A 20567-nucleotide genomic window follows, 5' to 3' on the forward strand; every position below is an offset into this window, starting at 1 on the left:
ACTTAACACATGAGTCCTTGTGATCCTGCTTCTCAAGCTGGGGTGGATGGAGCAATGTGTCAGAGTGGTAAGGATTGTCTTGGGGGCACAGAGCACCAGAATAATCACAGTGTGTCTTCCTGAGATGTTCAAGAATGAAGAAGTTTCTAGTTTGTGGTGTGCAGTTTTGACCTGCACCCTTCCACTCCTGTCCCCAGGATTTCCCAGAGGCATATGCTGGAGACACTTTGGAAAAGTTTGAGGGATACAGACTTAAAGCATATCACTGAAGACATCTAAATAAATATACTTTAAACATGTTAGATATGTCTGCTTAAGAAAATCCAGAATGGGTCTTAGAGCAAGAATAAAAGTACATGTTTAGTTTTAAAATATTCTTTTCCTTTTCTTCCCACTCAGGTATATTAACTGGACAGAGCAGAACTATCCTCACGGGGGGAAGGAGAGTAACATGTCAACATTATTAGAAAGAGCGGTAGAAGCACTACAAGGACAAGAACGATATTATAGTGATCCTCGATTTCTTAATCTCTGGCTTAAATTGGTGAGTCTTTCTCGAGTGCCATCTGAGTTTAAAATATTAGATGAAGATATTTTCTCTAGTGGTATCTGGTACAATTAAAAATGGCAAAAACTGGAGCCATTTAGTAGATACTAAACATTTAGTAAATACTCAATATTTGTTAAATTGGTTCTTCTTTAAAGATGGACTTAAATATAGTGTAATAAAGTTTTTACCCCTTTAAAATTGGTCACAAGGGCTGTATATCTCGCCATGGGTCGTGGGTTATTTGTTTATTTATTTTAAGTATAATTGGTCCATGCAGCTGTAGAGAGGGGGTAGAGGCACCCACAGATGGCTGCAGAACCTTTGTTTGCGGAAAAGCCTTGCTAGGTGATGCAGGTATCGTAACTGGACAGAACAGAACTATCCTCGGGGAGGAAGGAGAGTAACATGCCAGCAGATTTAATCAGGTCATTTCTTTGCTTATAGCTGTCCTACCCCAACACATGTACACTGACTCCCAGGCCAATTCAAAACCGTTAGCTCGACATTGAAGACCTGTCACACCTTCTTCTCCAGACTTAGGTCTTGCCTGCCTGTGCGTCCTTTCAGCCTTCTCTGTCTTTGCTAATGCTGTTTGCTCTGCCTAGAATGCCCTTCCCTTCCCTTCCCATTCTCCAGGGGTGAAAATCGGTTTCTCCTTTTCAGGCCAAGCTCAAATGTCCCCTCTTCTAGAAGGCTTTCCTCCCCATCTCCTTTTCTCACAAATTAATCTCTCACTTCTGTCTCTTTTTCAGGTCCTCTCCGTATAGTGTTTTTCACATTTGATTGTAATAGATATATTTTCTTTAATGCAGAAACTGCATACAGTATCTCCAGTGATAGTGATTGTTTGGCACGTCATAGTCACTGTTAACATGTTAAATTTGTTATAGGGGCGTTTATGCAATGAGCCTTTGGACATGTACAGTTATTTACACAACCAAGGGATTGGCGTTTCACTCGCTCAGTTCTATATCTCGTGGGCTGAAGAATATGAAGCTAGAGAAAACTTTAAGAAAGCAGATACGATATTTCAGGAAGGGCTTCAACGGAAGGCTGAACCGCTGGAAAAACTGCAGTCCCGGCACCGGTAAACTGCTTCTCTGAGCATGTCTTAACTCTTTATAACTAACAGTAATAAATGAGCTTTTTTACATCTGAATAAAATGCTCTTCAATGCATTGGCAAGTTTACTTAGTTACTATACAATTTTTTTTAAGACAGTTTCAATTTTTTATTTAACATACATTAAAATTCATTCTGTTGTACAGTTTTATGAGTTTTGACGAATTAATAGAGTCGAGTAACCACCAAGATCAAGATGCCGAATAGCTTCTTCACTCCCTAGAATAATTTTCTTGTGCTGTTCCTCTGTAGTCAACACCTACTCTCACTGCCAGACTCTGGCAACTACTGATCTATTCTCCAGCCCTACAGTTTTGCCTTTTCCAGAATGTCATATAAATGGCATCATAGAGTAAGTAGCCTTTTGAGTTTGGATTAACATAGTGCATTTCAGATTCAGTTATCAATAGTTTGTTCCCTTTTATTGCTCGGTTATATTTCATTGTATAGATATATGTACCACAGTTAGTTTATCTGTTCACGAGTTTTCAGGTTTTAGCAATTAGGCATAAAACCGCTGTAAACGCTCATGTACAGAGTCTTGTGGGAACATAGGTTTTTGTTTCTCTTGGGTAAATACATAGGAGTGGGAGTGCTAGTTTACATGCTAAGTGTGTGTTTAACTTCATAAGAAACTGCCACGCTGTTTTCCAGAGTGGTTACACCATTTGGCATTGCCACCAGCAGTGTATGAGGTGCAGCTGCACTTAGTCAGACTTGGTATTGTCAGCTTTGCTGCTGTTGGTTTGTTTTTTAGTTGTTTTAATAGGTGTATAATGATAGCTCGTTTTGGTTTTAATTTGCCGTCTCTAATGATTAATGATGTTGAGCATCTTTTCATGTACTTATCTGCCACCTGTATATCTTCTTTGCTGAAGTCTCTTCAAATCATTTGTCCCCCCCCCTTTTTTTTACTGGATTTGTCTTATTGAGTTATAAGAGTTCTTTATGTATTCTGAATACAACCTTTTGTCAGATATGTGATTTGCAAATATTTTCTTCCAGTCTGTGGCTTTTCATTCTCTTGATAGTCTCTTTTATAGAAGAAAAGTTTTTAATTTTGAAAAAGTCTAATTTATCAATTATTTCTTGTATGGATTGTGCTTTTGGTGTTGTATCTGAGAAATCTTTGTCTAACTGAAGGTCATAAAGATTTTCTCGCCTGTGTTTTCATCTTGAAGTTTTATAGGTTTATATTTTACATTTAGATCCACGTATGATCCATTTTGAGTTAATGTTTGTATAAGGTATGTGTAATAATCGTGTGGCGGCTCCAGACCTCCTTGTCTAACTTCTAACTTCCTCAAGATCAGCAGCAGCCCAAGGCTGATCCTGTGAGGGTGGAGGTCAGGCATACCTCCTCTCTCCAAACTTTTTAACAATTCTGACACCAGCCGTTCCTCTTGCGGCACTTGCTACTTCTCTGCTGGGTTGAATGATTTCCTGCAGTGGTCACACAGAACTCACAGACAATACTCATGATTATAAGGTTTATTAGGGAAGTAACAGGTTACAACTCGGGATCAGGATTAGAAATCATGTAGGCAAAGTCTCCCTTCTTCTGTGCAGGACAGCGCTCTCAGCTCCTCTTGGCTGTGCAGGGCTCCCTCGGCCCACTCAGGTCTGGCCTCCTCTGTCAGCCCTCGGCCCTTGGCCCAGCTTGGACCTGGCCTCTGCCCTGCTTGGGCAAGTGTTACAAACTCTTAGCTCTGCTGAGAAGTGCCTGGAGGCACCCTTCTCCTCCAGGAAGCCTCCTGCCTGAAGACTTTCAGCTCTCTCCCTCCATGGCTTGGCACACCCACTGTAGCCACCTTGCTCCGTGGGCCAGGAAGCCCATTGCACCATCTATCACTGTTTCTCTGCTGCTGCTTCTCACAGTCTTGCACCGTCTCCGGGGTTACAGCTCTCTCTGTCTCCTAGGTCTAGGAGATTCTCAGTGCAGGGACCCCAGATCCAAAGGACACGCCCTACTTCTGGCTCTTCTTTCTAGATGTTAGTGGGGTCCCCCCCTCTGCTCTGGGATGGGCTCTTTTAAGCGTAGCATGATGACAAAACTGACCAATCCTCTCATTAGGGTTCCATACACGTTATTTCCGTGGTCCGACCTCCACAAGGGTCCCATGCACCTTATTGCATTAGCAGCAAGCTGTCCAATCCCCTTGGTGGGCCACAAGCATCTTATCTGCATTGTCCCACCCAGTCATCGTGTGTGAGTCACAAAACCGTGCATGGCAAGAAGGGCCATATTAAGTAATTCACTGCATTGCAATATAGGTCAAGGTTCTTTTTTTTTCGTTTTTTCATATGAATGTCCAATTGTTCCATTGCCATTTGTTTAAAAGATTAAACCTTTGCACCTTTGCCAAAATTCCACTGACCATATTTGTGTAGGTTTATTTCTTGGCTGTATTTTGTTCTGTTAATCTGTGTGTTTGTCCATTAGTGTATGCTACACTATTTCAATTACTGTAGCTTTATAGTAAGTCTGGAAATTGGGTAATGTGAGTCTTCCAACTTTGTTCTTCTTGTAGCTATTTTAGTTCCTTTGACTTTCTATATAAATTTGAGAATCAGTTTTTGGGATTTGACTAGGATTGCACTGAACCTGTGGATCAATTTGGGGAGAATTAACATGTTAATATTGAGTCTTCTAATCCATGAGCATGGTATATTTATCCATTAATTTAGGTCTTTGATTTCTTTGAGTGAGTTTTTGTAGTTTTTATTTTTCAAGGAATTGAGGAATTGGTCCATTTCATCTAAGTTGAGGAGTTTGTGGGTTTGTAGCATTCTTTTATTATCTTTTTAATGGCTTAGGGGCTGTAATGATCTCCCCTCTTTCATTCCTGATATTGTTAATTTGTATCTTCTCTTTTTTCCTTGGTCAGTCTGGCTACAAGTTTATTGATTGTACTGATCTGTTCAGAGAACCAGCTTTTGGTTTCATAGATTTTCTCTCTTAATGATTTTCTGTTCTTTATTATTTCCTTCTTTCTACTTGCTTTGGGTTTAACTTTCTCTAGCTTCTTAAGGTGAGAGCATAGATCACTGTTTCTAGACCCGTCTCCTTTTCTAATATCAACATTTAATGCTATAACTTACTTCTAAGCACTGTTTTAGTTGCGTCCCATAAATTTTGATATGTTGTGTTTTCATTTAGTTTAAAATATTTTCTGATTTTTCTTGTGACTTCTTTTTGTCCCATGAGTTACTTAGAAGTATGATTTAATTAGTAAATGTTTGGGAATATCTCCCTGTTACTGATTTCTTGTTTAATTCTCTTTTGTTCAGATAAGATAACTTACATGATTTCAACTCGTTTAAATTTGTTGAGGTTTGTTTTATGGCCCAGGATGTGGTCTGTCTTGATGAGTGTTCCATGTGTAACTTAAAAAAAAAAAATGTTTTCTGCTGTTTTGGGGTAGAATATTCTATAAATGTCAGTTAGGTCAAGTTGATGGCTAGTCTGTCCAGGTCTTATGTATCTGTGCTGATTTTTTCTCTACTTGTAGTGATTACGGAGAGGACTTTTAAAGCCTCTTTAATTGTGAATTTGTCTATTTATTCTTTCAGTTCCATCAAGTTAGTGTCATATATTTTGAAGTTCTATTGTTAAGTACATACACTTTTAGAATTGACCCTGTTATCATTATATAATGTTCCCCTTTATCCCTGGTCATATTCCTTGTTCTGAAATCTAGTTAGTCTGATATTAATATAGCTGCTCCAGCTTTCTGTTTGGATGATATATCTTTTTCCTTCTTTGTTGTTGTTACAGCTTTAGAGTTATTCAACCATTACCACAGTCTAATTTTAGAGTATTTTCAAGACCCCAAAATGAATCCCATACCCATTAGCAGTTACTCCCCATTTTAGTTCACCCCAGTTGCAGGCAACCACTGGTTTGCTTTCTGTCTCCAGATTTGCCTATTCTGGATATTTTACATAAATGAAATTGTACAGTATGTGGTCTTTTGTGACTGGCTTTTTTCACTTAGCTTTATATTTTCAAGGGCCATCTCTGTTGTAGCAGGCACCAGTACTTCTTTCCTTTTTATTGCTGAATATTCCATTGAGTAGATACATCACATTTTGTTTATCTATTAAACGTCTGTTAATGGACATTTAAATTGTTTCTGCTTTCTGGCTGTTATGAAATAATGCTACTATGAACATTAGTGGACAGGTTTTGTGTAGATTTCTTTTTACTTTAAGCTGTTTTTGTCTTTATCTTTAAAGTGGGCTTCTTTTAGACAGCAAATAGTTGGGTCTTGTGTTTTTCTCCAGTCTCACAGTACCTGTCTATTATTTGGTATGTTTAGACCATTTGCATTTAATATAATTATGGATGTTGGTGGATTTAGGTCTATTTAATTGTTTGCCTCCAGTTTGCTCTGTCTTTTTTTCCTCTGTTGCCCCTTTCCTGCCTTCTTTTGGATTATATGAATATTATTAAATATTTCATTTTAATTTTTAATTTCAGCTTTTGTCTTTTTTTTTTTTTTTTTTAAGTGGTTGCTCTTAGGTATATAATTCACTACCTAATCTTTCACCATCTATTTAGAGTTAATATTTTACCATTTCAAGTAAAATATAGGAGCTTTATAGCCATATATGTTCCTTTACTTCCCCCTCCTTTCTGGTATAGTCGTCCTATGTATTACATCTGTGTACGTCGAAAACCCCACCAGACAGTGTTATAATTTTTCTTCCAACAGTCATAGATATTTTAAAGACCTTAGGAGAAAGCTAGTTTTCTTTTTTTTTAATTGTGCTTTAAGTGAAAGTTTAGAGTTCAAGTTAGTTTCTTATACAAAAATGTATACACACATTGTTCTGTGACCCTAGTTGCTCCCCTATAGTGTGACAGCACACTCCTCTCCATCCCGGATTTCCCCGTGTCCGTTCCTCCAGCTCCTGTCCCTTTTTGCCTTCTCATCTCGCCTCCGGACAGGAACTGCCCATTTAGTTTCATGTATCTACTTGAACTAAGAAGCACTCTCTTCATGAGTATCATTTTATGTCCTATAGTCCAGTCTAATCTATATCTGAAGAGTTGGCTTTGGAATGGTTTCAGTTCTGGATTAACACAGAGTCCGGGGGCTGTGTCTTCTGGCGTCCCCTCTAGTCTTAGTCAGACCATTAAGTCTGGTCTTTCTACTAGAATTTAAGTTCTGCACCCCACTTTTCTCCTGCTGTGTCAGGGACCGTTGTGTGGTGTTTCTCCTGCTCTGTCAAGGCAGTAATTGATGGTAGCCAGGCACCATCTAGTTCTTCTGGTCTCAGGTTGATGGAGTTTCTGGTTAATGTGGCCCCTTTTATCTCTTGGGCTAATATTTTCCTCGTGTCTTTGGTGTACTTCTGCTTTGCTCCAGGTGGGTTGGGACCAACTGATGCATCTTACATGGCTGCTCGCTAGCTTTTAAGTCCCCAGACGCCAATCACCAAAATGGGGTGTAGAACATTTTCTTAATAAACTTTGTTATGCCAGTTGACCTAGATGTTCCCTGAAACCATGGTCCTCAGACCCCTGCCCCTGCTACTCTGTCCCTCGAAGTGTTTGGTTGTGTTCAGGAAACTTCTTAGCTTTTCATTTAGTCCAGTTGTGCTGGCTTCCCCTGTAGTGTGTGTTGTCCTTCCCTTCACCTAAGGTAATTCTTAACTACTATCTAGTTAGTGAATAGGCTTCTCCCTCCCTCCTCACCTTTGTAACCATCAAAGAATATTTTCTTCTGTGTTTAAACCATGTCTTAAATTCTTATAATAGTGGTCTCAGACAATATTTGTCCTTTTGCGACGAATTGCACTCAGCATAATGCCTTCCAGATTCATCCATGTTATGAGATGTTTCACAGATTCAGCATTGTTCTTTATCGTTGCATAGTATTCCATTGTGTGACTATACCATAATTTGTTTATTAGTTTGTCTGCTGATAGGCACCTAGGTTGTTTCCACCTTTTTGCTATCATGAATAGTGCTGCAGTGAACGTGGGTGTGCATATATCTATTCATGTGGCGGTTCTTATTTCTCTAGGATATATTCCAAGGATTAGGATTGCTGGATGGTATTGTACTGCTGTTTCTAGCTTTTTAAGGAAGCACCAGATCGATTTCCAAGGTGGTTGTACCCATTTTACATTCCCACCAGCAGTGTAAAAGTGTTCCAGTCTCTCTACAACCTCTCCAACATTTTATTGTTTTGTGTTTTTTGGATTAATGATAGCCTTGTTGGGGTGAGATGCTATCTCATTGTAGTTTTGATTTGCATTTCTCTAATGGCTAGTGATTATGAGCATTTCCTCATGTGTCTGTTAGCCACCTGAATGTCTTCTTTGGTAAAGTGCCTGCTCATACCCTTTGCCCATTTTTTAATGGGGTTATTTGTCTTTTTGTTGTTGAGGTTTTGCCGTATCTTGCAGATTTTAGAGATTAGAGACTAATTGGATTTGTTGTAACCAAAAATTTTTTTCCAGTCTGTAGGTTGTCTTTTGACTCTTTTGGTGAAGTCTTTTGATGAAGATAAGTTTGATTTTTAGGAGCTCCCCGTTACCTTGTTTCTTTTCTGGTGTTTGTGCATTGTTAGTGATGTTTTGTATTCTGTTTTTGCCGTGTATTAGGGCTCCTAGCATCCCTATTTTTTCTTTGATGATCTTTATCATTTTATATTTTATATTTAGGTCTTTGATCCATTTTGAGTTAGTTTTTGTGCATGGTGTGAAGTATGGATCTTGTTTCTTTTTTTTTTTTTTGCTGATGGATATCTAGTTATGCCAGCACCATTTGTTAAAGAGAATGGCTTTTCCCTAGTTAACAGTCTTTGAGCCTTTGTCAGATATCAGCTGCTCACAGGTAGATGAATTTGTGTCTGGATTCTCAATTGTGTTCCACTGGTCTGTGTATCTGTTGCTGTACCAGTACCAGGCTGTTTTGACTACTGTGGCAGTATAGTAGGTTCTAAAATCAGATAGTGTGAGGCCTCCCACTTTGTTGTTCTTATTCAGTAATGCTTTACTTATCCTGGGCCTCTTCCCTTTTCATATGAAGTTGGTGATTTGTTTCTCCATCTCATTAAAAAATGCCATTGGAATTTGGATCGGGAATGCATTATATCTGTAGATTGCTTTGGGTAGAATAGACATTTTCACAACGTTGAGTCTTCCTATCCATGAGCAAGGTATGTTTTTCCACTTATGTAGGTCTCTTTTGGTTTCTTGCAGTAGTGTCTTGTAGTTTTCCTTGTATAGGTCTTTTACATCTCTGGTTAGATTTATTCCTAAGTATTTTATCTTTTGGGTGGCTGTTGTAAATGGTATTGATTTGGTGATTTCCTCTTCAAGGTTCTCTTTGTTGGTGTAGAGGAATCCAACTGATTTTTGTATGTTTATCTTATATCCTGATACTTTGCTGAAATCTCCTGTTAGTTCCAATAGTTTTCTTGTGGAATCTTTGGGGTTATCTGTGTATAAGATCATATCATCTGCAAATAGAGATACTTTTTCTTCCTCCTTACCAATTTCCATGCCCTGTATTTCTTTTTCTAGCCTAATTGCTCTGGATAGGACCTCTAGCACAGTGTTGACTGAGATCGGTGATAAAAGACATCCGTTCTCAAGGGGAATGCTTCCATACTGTCTCCATTTAGGATGATGTTGGCTGATGGCTTTGTATAAATACTTTTAATTGTGTTGCGGAATTTCCCTTCTATTCCTGTTTTGCTGAATTTCTATCATGAATGGGTGTTGGACTTTGCAAATGCCTTTTCTGCATCAATTGATAAGATCATGTGATTCTTGTCTTTTGTTTCATTTATGTGATGGATTACATTGATTGTTTTTCTAATGTGGAACCACCTCTGTATACCTGGTATGAATCCCACTTGGTCATGGTGAATTATTTTTTTGATATGTTGTTGAATTCTATTGGCTAGAATTTTATTGAGGATTTTTGCTTCTATGTTCATGGGAGATATTGGTCTGTAATTTTCTTTTTTTGTGGTGTCTTTACCGGGTTTTGGTATCAGGGTTATGCTGGCTTCACAGAATGAGTTTGGGAGTATTCCATCCTTTTCTATGCTCTGATAAACCTTTAGTAGTAGTGGTGTTAACTCTCTTCTGAAAGTTTGGTAGAATTCTCTAGTGAAACCATCAGGGCCAGGGCTTTTTTTTGTTGGGAGTTTTTTAATTACCTTTTCAATCTCTTGTTATAGGTTTATTTAGTTGTTCTACCTCTGTTTGTGTTAGTTTAGGTAGGTAGTTGTGTTTCTACAAACTTGTCCATTTCCTCTAGGTTTTCAAATTTGTCCGAGTACAATTTTTCATAGTATTCTGTTATGATCCTTCTAATTTCAATTGGGTCTGTTGTGATATCGCCCATCTCATTTCTTATTTGGGTTATTTGTGTATTCTCCTGATTTCCTTTTGTTGGTTTGGCCAACGATTTATCAATTTTTTTTGATCTTTCAAAGAACCAGCTTTTGGTCTTGTTTACTCTTTCAATTGTTTTTCTATTCTCTATTTCATTTAATTCTGCTCTAATTTTTATCATTTGTTTTCTTCTGGTGCCTGAGGGCTTCTTTTGCTGCTGTCTTTCTATTTGTTCATGTTGTTGGGTTAATGTTTTGATTTTGCCCCTTTCTTCTTTTTGGATGTGTGCCTCTATTGCTATAGATTGACCTCTGAGCTTTGCTTTTGTTGTGTCCCAAAGGGTCTGGTAGGATGTGTTTTCATTCTCATTTGATTCTATGAATTTCTTTTTTCTGTCCTTAATTTCTTCTATAACACAGTTGTTTTTGAGCAAGGTGTTGTTCAGTTTCCATGTGTTTGATTTTTTTCCTTGCTTTGTTACTGGTTTCTACTTTTATGGCTTTATTATCAGAAAAGATGCTTTGTAATATTTGGATGCTTTGGATCCTGTTAAGGCTTGCTTTATGTCCTAATATGTGGTCTATTCTGGAGAATGTTCCATGTGTGTTGGAAAAGAAAGTATACTTGGCTGCTGTTGGGTGGAGTGTTCTGTATATGTCTGTGAGATCAAGTTGGTTGATTGTGTTATTTAGATCTTCCCTGTGTTTATTGAACTTCTTTCTGGGTGTTCTCTCCTTCACCAAAAGTGGTGTGTTGAAGTCTCCTACTACTATTGTGGAGCTGTCCGTCTTTTCAGTGCCATTAGAGTTTGTTTTATGTATTTTGGAGCCCTGTCGTTGGGTGTGTAAATATTTATTATAGTTATGTCCTCATGGTGTATTGACCCTTTAATCATTATATAGTGTCCTTCCTTATCCTTTGTGGTCGATTTTACTTTAAAGTCTATTTTGTCAGAGATCAGTATTGCCACTCCTGCTCTTTTTTGAGTGTTGTTTGCTTGATTTATTTTTTTCCATCCTTTCAGTTTTAGTTTGTGTCTCTAAGTCTAAGGTGTGTCTCTTGTAGGCAGCATATAGATGAATTTTTTTTTTTAATCCATTCTGCCACTCTCTGTCTCTTTATTGTTGTATTTAGTCCATTTACATTCAGGGTAATTATTGATAGGTATGAGTTTAGTGCTGTCATTTTCATGTCTTTTTTGGTGTGTTGTTGATAGTTTCTTTGTTCCACTTAATTTTTTGTGCTGAGTCATTTTTCTTTATGTATTTTCTCTTCATCTTTTTCATTGTTGTTGATTTTGTATTTGCTGAGTCTTTGTTTTTCTTGTTTTTTATTTTGAAGTGTAGGATTATTAGTTTCCTTTGTGATTACCTTAATATTTACCCCTGTTTTTCCAAGTTTAAACCCATCTTTTATTTCTTTATATTGCCTTGATTTCTCCATATGAAAGATCTATGACTACATTAGTTAGTCCCTCTTTTTTGTTTTAATGTCGTCATCTTTTACATATTGACGTCTCTGTTCCCCTATTTGCAGTGATTTAGCTTTGATTTATTTTTGTGACTTCCCTCTCTGGGTTGATATCTGGTTCTCTGTCCTGTGTTCTAGTCTTGGATTGTTGTCTGATGTTACTGATTTTCTAACCGGAGGACTCCCTTTAGTGTTCCTTGTAATTTTGGTTTGGTTTTTGCAAATTACCTAAACTTCTGTTTATCTGGAAATGCCCTGATTTTGCCATAATATTTGAAAGACAGTTTTGCTATATATATAATTCTTGGCTGGCACTTTTTTTCCATCAAGGCTTTATATATGTCATCCCATTGCCTTCTTTCCTGCATGGTTTCTGCTGAGTAGTCCGAGCTTAGTCTTATTGACTCTCCCTTTGTAGATAATTTTTTCGTTTATCCCTAGCTGCTCTTAAAATTCTCTCTTTGGTTTTGGCAAGTTTGATTATAAAGTCTTGGTGAGTTTCTTTTGGGATGTGCCTTATGTGGGGTTCAATGAGCATCTTGGATAGACATCTTCTCATGTTTCACGATATCAGGGAAGTTTTCTGTCAATGAATCTTTTAACAATTCTCGCTGTGTTTTGTGTTATCCTCCCTATTTCTAGTACTCCAATCACTCATAGGTTATTCCTCTTGATAGAGTTCCATATAATTCTTAGGGTTTCTTCATTTTTTAAAATCCTTTTATCTGAGTTTTCCTCAAATAAGTTGGTGTCAAGTACTTTATCTTCACTCTCACTAATTCTGACTTTCATTGCCTTAATTCTGCTCTGATTACTTTCCATTGAGTTGTCTGAGATTTTATTGTTAGTCTTCTGGATTTCTATTTGCTGTCTCTGGATTCTTGCAGCCTGTTAAATTTGTCATTGTGCTCTTCTCTGAACTTCTTAAGTTCCTCTATTGCTTTGTCTCTGTGTTCCTTGGCTTGTTCTGTGTTTTGCCTGATCTCCTTCCTTATCTCTTGAAGAGTTCTGTATATTAATCTTTTGTATTCTACCTCTGGTAATTCCAAGAAATTCTGTTCCTCTGGAAGATTTCTTGATTCTTTGTTTTGGGAGCTTGTTGAAGCCATCATGGTTTGCCTCTTTATGTGATTTGATATTGACTGTTGTCTCCAAGCTGTCAATAACTTAATATGTTTATTTATGTTATGTTTGCTTACTCTGTGTCCTAGCTTCTTGTTTGTTTTGTTTTGATATGCCCAAATAGGCTGCTCCTGTGAGTTAGTTTGATTATTGGCGCCTTTGAAGCTCTAATGTTCTGTCACCAGGTGGTTAGCTCTGTTACTAGGTATGTGAGCCCAGGAGTCCATTTACTTTTTTTGTATGAGTGCAGCTCAGGTGTCCAGTTAGTTGGTCACCAAGTGTGTGGTGCAGGCTTTCACCTACAATGCTAGATGGGCAGAGGTGATTAGAGTAGGGACAGGTATCTGGCTGCAGTAGTGGGTCATGCGCTGAGCAAGGCAGGGGGCTGACGGCTGCCCCTGAGTGTCTGGGAGGAAAGCGTGTTCCTGTTCCCTTCAGTGCGTAGGTGGGTGGGTTTTGCAACCAGATTATGGGCACTCAGTGCTGTTGGCTGTAAGGACTGGGGGCACCACTTATTCTTGGACCCCTGTCACAGGTGGCTAGGTGGCGTGGATGGAGCCACCAGTCCTCAGGCCCCTGATATTGGTAGGTGAGGACCCTGCTTAATGGGCAGGGCAGTGTCAAATGTCACGAACCTGCCACTCCACCATATAGCTAATACAGTTGAAGTTAGGCTTCAGGTATATACCCTGTTGTATTGTGCTAATAAGGGCCTATGCTGTTGAAATGGGCCCACACAGGTCTATGCAGGGGTGAAAGACATTCAAAGTCCGTGGACCCTTTATGCCTGTGCCTAGGCAAAGGAGGTGTGCCTGCTGTGAGTTCCTGGCTTAGGGGACCTGGCAGATTATTTTTTTTTGTTTGTTAATTTGTTCCCTCTCCAAGGCTGGAAGAATGGCTTAGGGCATGTGATGGGTCATAATTCTGGCCCAGGGGGCGCGGCAATCACTGAAGCCGTCCCAGGACCTGGTGCAGAGCAGTGAGGAGGCAGGTAAATGGAGGAGAGTTCTTCCCAGTTGTGGTGTTTTTTGATCCATGTGGTGGGTTAGACTCATACTTATCTTTTGCTGATTGAGCACCTCTTTTCACTGGTTCTGGAGGCTTGAGTAGACTCTGTGCTGCTCGGTCTCTCCCAATGTGGAAAACACGCCCAAACACCACTGTTCGCCTCTCTTCGCTGGCCAGCTGATCCGGCCTGCACGGTACTGGTTCCCACGGGGTCAGGTCTGGCAACTCCTCGCTGCTTCTGAATCGTCTCCCTCCCCCTGCCACTCAGTCTAATTCCTCAACTTTGCCTTTGATGTTCAGGGTTCCTAGATTGTCATATATAATCGATTTACTTGTTTTTCAGGTCTTTGTTGTAAGAGGGACCACAGGAAGCATCTGACTACTCTGCCATCTTGGCCCCGCTCGAAAGCTAATCTTTTATATTTGGATTTTCTGTTGCTCTTCCTTCATTCCCTCAATTCCAAGTTCTCCTTTAGTATCATTTCCCTTCAGCCTGAAGAACTCCTTTTTGCCATTCTTTGTGTACAGGTGTCTGCTATCCAGTTCTCTTAGTTTTTCTTCATCTGAAAAGATTTTCATTTTATCTTCATTCCTGAAGGATATTTTCACTGGATATAGAATTCTGGGTCAACAGTTGTTTTCTTTTCAGTACTTCTAAGGTGTTATTTCGCTGTCTTCTGGCCTCCATGGTTTCCGATGAGAAATCTGCGTTCGTTTGAATGGTTCTTCACCAACACGTGATGTGTTGGTTTTCTTTGTCTATATTCAATGTTTGTTTTTATCTTTGCTGTCCAGAAGTTTGATTATGATGTGTCTAAGTATGATTTCCTTTACATTTTGTTCTATTTGGGGTTTCCTGGGCTTAAATTTGTAAATATATACCTTTCACAGAAGATGAGAAGTTTTCAGCCATTGTTTTCTTAATGTTTTTCTGCATCTATCTCTTCTCCTTCTAGGACTCCAGTAACACAAAATGTTAGACCTTTTGATATTGTTCTGTGAGTCCTTGAAGCTGTTGTTAGTTTTTTTTAATTTTAAATCTTTTTTTTTTTTCTTTTTGTTCTTCAGATTGGCCGATTTTTATTGATCTGCCTTCAAGTTCACTTACTCTTTTCCTCTGCCATCTCCTATCCGACACTGAATGTATCCAGTAAATTTTTTTATTTCAGATATTGTATTTTTCAGGTCTAAAACGTCCCTTTGATTCTTATTTATGGTTCCTGTTTTTCTGCTGAGAACATCTATCTTTCCATTCATTCCAAGTATCTATCTTTACCTCACAGAGCATACTTATATAGCTGCTTTAAAATCTCTGTCTGAAAATTTCAACATCTGAGTCACCTTGAGGTTGGCAACTATTGATTGTCTTTTTCTTTGAGAATTGGGTCACATTTTCTTGGTTCTTTGTGTGTCAAGTAATTTTGTATTGTATCTTGGACATTAGAATATTATGAGACTGAGTCCTGTTGATATTCTTCAGAGAATGTTGATGTTTTTGTCCTAGTGGGCAGCTAACCTTCAGATTTCACAAGTTCTTTCTCAGCTTATGTAGGTGGAGGTCCCAGTGTCTGTTCAGTTTTCAAGACTTTTACTAAGCTGCGTTGGGTCTGTCCCATATGTGTCATCATTAGGGTTTAGTCTGGGTCCTGGGCAGTGGTTTATCTCATAGTTCAGTTCTCAAAGCTTTTCTGGGCTGCTTTGGGTCTGCCCTGGGTTTGCATAGCTCAGGAGTGAGCCTAGGACGTGTGCCAGTTTCTGCCTAGACTTAGGAGAGTCCCTTCTCCAGCTCATTTCTCTGTAGTATTTCTCCCACACTCTCTGGCCCTCAGAGTCCCCTTTTCCCAGTCCTTTGGCCAGAAAAATGAGGTTTGTCTAGGAGTTATAGCTTCCCATGCCACCATTGCAACAGTTCAAAACCACTAGAGAAAAAAAAAAACAGGAAGCCAGCCCAGCCCTGTGTGGGTTGCCTCTTTAAGTTGACTCCTCTCGAGAGTCCACCTGCTTCTGTTTACTTTTCAGAGTCCTCAGCTGGGTTTTTATATTTTGTCTAGAGTTTTTAGTTCTACATAGTGTGGGAAAGAGAGGCTGTAGTGGGCCCGTTTTATCCTCATTGTGTAATTTAAAAAGTCTTAACAGTGGAAGGTTGATGGAAAAACTCTGATCTGAATCAATTCTATAATCTTAGTATTAGTCACCCTAACCTGATCTTCAAATCAACCTAATGGTGATCCTCAGAGTATTTTTGATTATTAAGTCAAATTTGGACATTTAAAAGGGGAGCTAAATCATTCTAGCCAGAACCTTCTCTGATCTCAAGGTGGCTTTCTCTATTCCTGAGAGAAGAAACACTTTCTTTAGGGATATTTCTGTACCTATTCCCCGGTCCTGCTCTTCTCCCTTATCTATCTGTGTTTGTTTTAACAAGTTAGAAATTTTATATCCAGCTAAGAGTAGTCACCTCACCAACAGTTAATTGTCCATTCTCTCACTTTAGACAATTCCAAGCTCGAGTATCTCGACAAACTCTGTTGGCACTTGAGAAAGAAGAGGAGGAAGAAGTTTCTGGATCTTCTGTACCACAACGAAGCACACTGGCTGATCTAAAAAGCAAAGGGAAAAAGACAGCAAGAGCTCCAATCAGCCGTGTAGGAGCTGCTCTCAAGGGTAAGCTTGTTAAAGGCAGGGCTTCGAACCTGTTGGTTCTGGTTTGAACCCCTGCTGAGAGATTGCATTTCTAACAAGTTTCTACTACAGATATACTGAATCAGAATCTTCGGTTTAATAAGATCCCCAGGTGATTCTTACGTGTAAGTTCCTGGGAACTTGTTAGAAATGCAAATTATCAGCAGGGGCTTGAACTGGAAGGAACCACAGGGGTTTAACCAGAAGGAACTAGTTTGAAGCCCTGGTTAAATGTCACTGTGGAAATTCTTAGTCTCAGGTGGTAGACAAGTTAGGTAAGGAGATAATGCGTAAATACATATGTAGACACTGTCCTAGTTTTCTGAGAACTAGGTATCAAAACAAAGGAGAGCTGGGATCACAGGGTGCAGTAAAACCAAAACATGCCAACAATGCTGTCTTAATTAAGAAAAAGCCTGATATTTAGGAGGTATCAAGATGTTCTGAGTTAGGTTCACCGTTCAGCCTGAGAGTGGACAGCCCCGTAAAACCAAATGAGACTAACGAGGCACACGAGTCCAGTGACAAGGGCCAGAAAGCAGAAGCGGACAAGAAAGCTGGTGGTAGGGAACCCAAGGTTGAGTAAGGATATTGTTGATGTGTTGTGAGATTGTTAACCATTGTCATAGGGCAACATGTGTAGTAACTGTTAAATGAGAAACTATTTTGTTCTGTAAGCCTTCATCTTAAGTGAGAATAGCAGCACAATTGGAAGAGCGTAGTCAATGTCACTGAGCTGTGCATGTAGAAATTTTTGAAATGGTGTGTCTTTGGCTATGTGTATTTTCACCAAAAAAAAAAAGGTTGAGAAGTTAGAGGGTTGACATGTTGTGGGGTTGTTAACCAGTGTCATAAAACAATATGTGTACTACTGTTTCATGAGAAACTATTTGTTCTGTAAGCCTTCACCTGAGGTACAATAAAAAAAATAATTAAAAAAAAAAAAAACGATTTTCTGAGTTAAAGAGTTGTTAGTTAAAAGAAGGTATGCATTAATATAGCAGGTATTGTCAGAGGAAAGCTTGCATGCACCAAAGCCTCAGAGAATGGTATTAACATGGTTAAGAATCTCATCTTGAGCCTTTTGGGGCCAGAAATTGAACTCTCTTGGTACAACCAAAGTTGATCAACAATAAGTTTTTATTAACTAAATTTGTAGCAGTCAGGCATGTTTCTTGTCTCCTACCCCTTTACTGGTATCAATTTATCTGGGAACTGAATTTATTAAACCAGAATGTTGCTTGGAGATCCTAGAATTAGGGCAGAGAGTGTGCAGTCCTATAGGATATTTTGTCCAGATCGTGTTGAAGCCCCATAACAGAGAACGCCTCTAGTGAATGGATTGATTTGTGTTCTGTAGGTTCAGTATGTCTCAGCTGACTTCCATCTCCATTGAGCGAAAATTTAAAGCAAGACTGAATATTTAGATTAGGTTAGTTTCTGATAAACTGGACGGTGTTGGAGTGATGACTGAAGGAAGACGTAGAATTTCTTTTTCAGAAATTTATGAATGTAAGATTGGAGGGAGGGAGAGGAAGGGAGTGGCAGTGAGAGAGTGTAATTAACAAACGCAGAAGGGGAAAAAATGTTGCTGATTGACCCACTAAGAGTTTGTTTTGTTTTTTCTGATTATTTTTTAAATTCTCTTTGATTCTGTGATAGTAGAAGTGGTTCCCTTGACTCAGGAAAGAATAAATATAACTTATCTGATATCTAAGTTGATAGATAATTAAAGGTTTTATATGAAGTTTTAATATCTTTCTCCTAGCTTCAAACCAGAACAGAGGACTCCAAAATCCAGTTCCTCAACAGATGCTAATTAATTCCAGAATTACTGTTTTTGATGAAAATGCTGATGCGGCCTCTAGAGCAGAGTTGTCTAAGCCTGCAGTCCAGCCGTGGGTAGCACCCCCTGTGCCCAGGGCCAAGGAGAACGAGCTGCAAGCAGGCCCGTGGAACACAGGCAGGCCCCTGGAATATAGGGTAAGGAATCTTAGATCCAGCATGCTTGCCAGCCTATCAGAACTTCACATTTAGAGCAGAGGAGTACTTTAGCATCCCTTCTGACTCCTCTGGAATATTTAGACGTGGTCTGTGTATGCAGAATGTAAAACCATGGTGATTTTAGCTTTCTTCTTCATCACAGCCTCATGGCAGTGCAGCTTCCGCAGCAGCTGCACCCTCTGAGCTTCCCAGTTTTGCTCCGTATGTGGAAGAGACTGCACAACAGCCAGTTATGTGAGTTTGATTTCCAGAGTTTGAAGTGGAAGTTGTTAAGAGTGGGCGGAAGCACCTACCCTTGTTCTCAAAAGTGGTTTCTTTTTTATGGGGATGAAAGTAACCAAAGTTGTGTGTTTCCTGTCTGTCTGTATTCTCTTGAGTATGTTAGGGCTAAAAGACCATTTGATGATGCTCGTATTAGAAGATCATATAACCAGTTTCTGTGTCCCAGCTAGTTAGTGGCAGATGCAGCTCTAGAGCCCAGGTGTTCTGACTGCCAGCTCCTTTGAACTGTGTGTCCTTTCGTATGCTGTCTCTGATACATAAAGCTGCTAGTCTGATTCCCTTTTCCTTCAAGTGCATACATTAAGTTATTATAAGTACTTCAGATTGAATTTATTATTTTCTGTTAATCTTGTTAGTATAAGTAACAAATACTGAAAACCAAAATTGCAAGGTATGACTACAAAATAATGAATAAACCAAAACACCAAACCCATTGCCGTCGAGTTGATTCCGACTCACAGTGACCCTCCAGGACAGAATAGAACGGCCTCAGAGTTTCCGCGGAGCACCTGGTGGATTCAAACTGCCAGCCCTCTGTTAACAGCCCTAGCCCTTAACCACTGCACCAGGAGGGTTTCCGCGTGTAAGTAACATAGGTAACAAACACTGAAAAGCAAAATTGCAAGATGTGACTACAAAATAAGGAATAGGAAGATCTAATTCATCTCACTGTTTCTACTTTCTCATTTCCCCTACCCCCCTATTCCTCATACCAGTGATTGCAGCTCTAGCTGGGCATTGAGAATCACTTCGGAAGGATTTTTTTTAAACCTTTTTAAAACAGCTTTAAACCTGTTGCCGTCAAATTGATTCTGACTCATGGTGACTTGGTGTGTGTCGTAGTAAACTGTGCTCCGTAGGGTTTTCAATGGCTGATTTTTCGGAAGTAGATTGCCAGGCCTTTCTTCTAAGGTGCCTCAGGCTGGACTCCAACCTTTCAGTTAGCAGCCCGGTTAACTGTTTGTACAACCCAGGGACTCCGTTAATAGCTTGACTGAGATACAGTTCACCCATTTGAAGTATGCAATTGATTGGTTTTTAGTATATTCACAGAGTCATGCAACCCGCAGCACAATACATTTTAGAACATTTTCATCACCCCCAAAAAGAGCCCCATACCCATTAGCTGTCACACGCCATCCCCCATCATCCCTAGCACCCCAAGACCTAGGCAACCATTAATGTATAGATTTGCCCATTCAAGGCATTTCACATAAATGGAAGCCTGCAATATATGCTCCTTTGTGTCTGGTTTATTTCACTTAGCATAGTGTCTTCAAGGTTCGTACATGTAGTAGCATGTATCAGAACTTCATTTCTCTTTATGCTGAGTGATATATTACATTGTATGAATATACCACATTTTATTTGTCCATCTGTTAATGAAGACTTGGGTTGTTTTTATCTTTTGGCAATTGTGAGTAATGCTGCAGTGAACATTGATGTACAAGTTATCTGAGCTCCTGCTTTCAGTTCCCTTGGGTATATACCAAGGACTGAAATTCCTGGGTCATGTTCTTTGTTTAACTTTTTGAGGAACTGCCAGACTTTTCCACGGTGGTCACACCAGTTTGGGTATCCACCAGCAATGGGCAAGGGTTCCAGTTTCTGCACAATTGTTACTTTTCTTTTTGTTGTTGTTCTTGGGTTTTTTGTTTTTGCTACTAGCCATCCTTGTAGGTGTGAAGTGGTATCTGATTGTGATTTTGATTTGTATTTGCCTAATGTCTAATGAGCCCTGGTGGCACAGTGGTTAAGAGCTCAGCTGCTAACCAGAAGTTCCGCAGTTTGAATCCACTAGCCGCTCCTTGGAAACCCTATGGAACAATTCTACTCTGACCCATAGGGTCACTATGAGTGGGAATCGACTTGATGGCAACAGGTTTTTTTGTTTTTCATGACTGCTGAAGTTGAACATCTTTTCATGTACTTATAGGCCATTTATGTACCTTCTTTTGAGAAA

At 39.3% G+C, this 20567-nt stretch overlaps 1 protein-coding gene across 1 annotated transcript in view; it reads left to right on the forward strand.

Moving 5' to 3' along the window:
- Positions 1–20567, forward strand: part of BUB1B (BUB1 mitotic checkpoint serine/threonine kinase B) — a 60565-nt gene that overhangs the window by 9947 nt on the left and 30051 nt on the right. Inside the window, exons 4-8 of the mRNA XM_004380623.3 lie at positions 400–544; positions 1441–1637; positions 16131–16300; positions 18087–18301; positions 18465–18556. Of these exons, the coding sequence (XP_004380680.1) occupies positions 400–544; positions 1441–1637; positions 16131–16300; positions 18087–18301; positions 18465–18556 (819 nt within the window). The remainder of the gene's footprint in view (positions 1–399; positions 545–1440; positions 1638–16130; positions 16301–18086; positions 18302–18464; positions 18557–20567) is intronic.

This window comes from Trichechus manatus, unplaced genomic scaffold (assembly GCF_000243295.1).
Source record: "Trichechus manatus latirostris isolate Lorelei unplaced genomic scaffold, TriManLat1.0 scaffold00076, whole genome shotgun sequence".
Taxonomy (NCBI): Eukaryota; Metazoa; Chordata; class Mammalia; order Sirenia; family Trichechidae; genus Trichechus; species Trichechus manatus.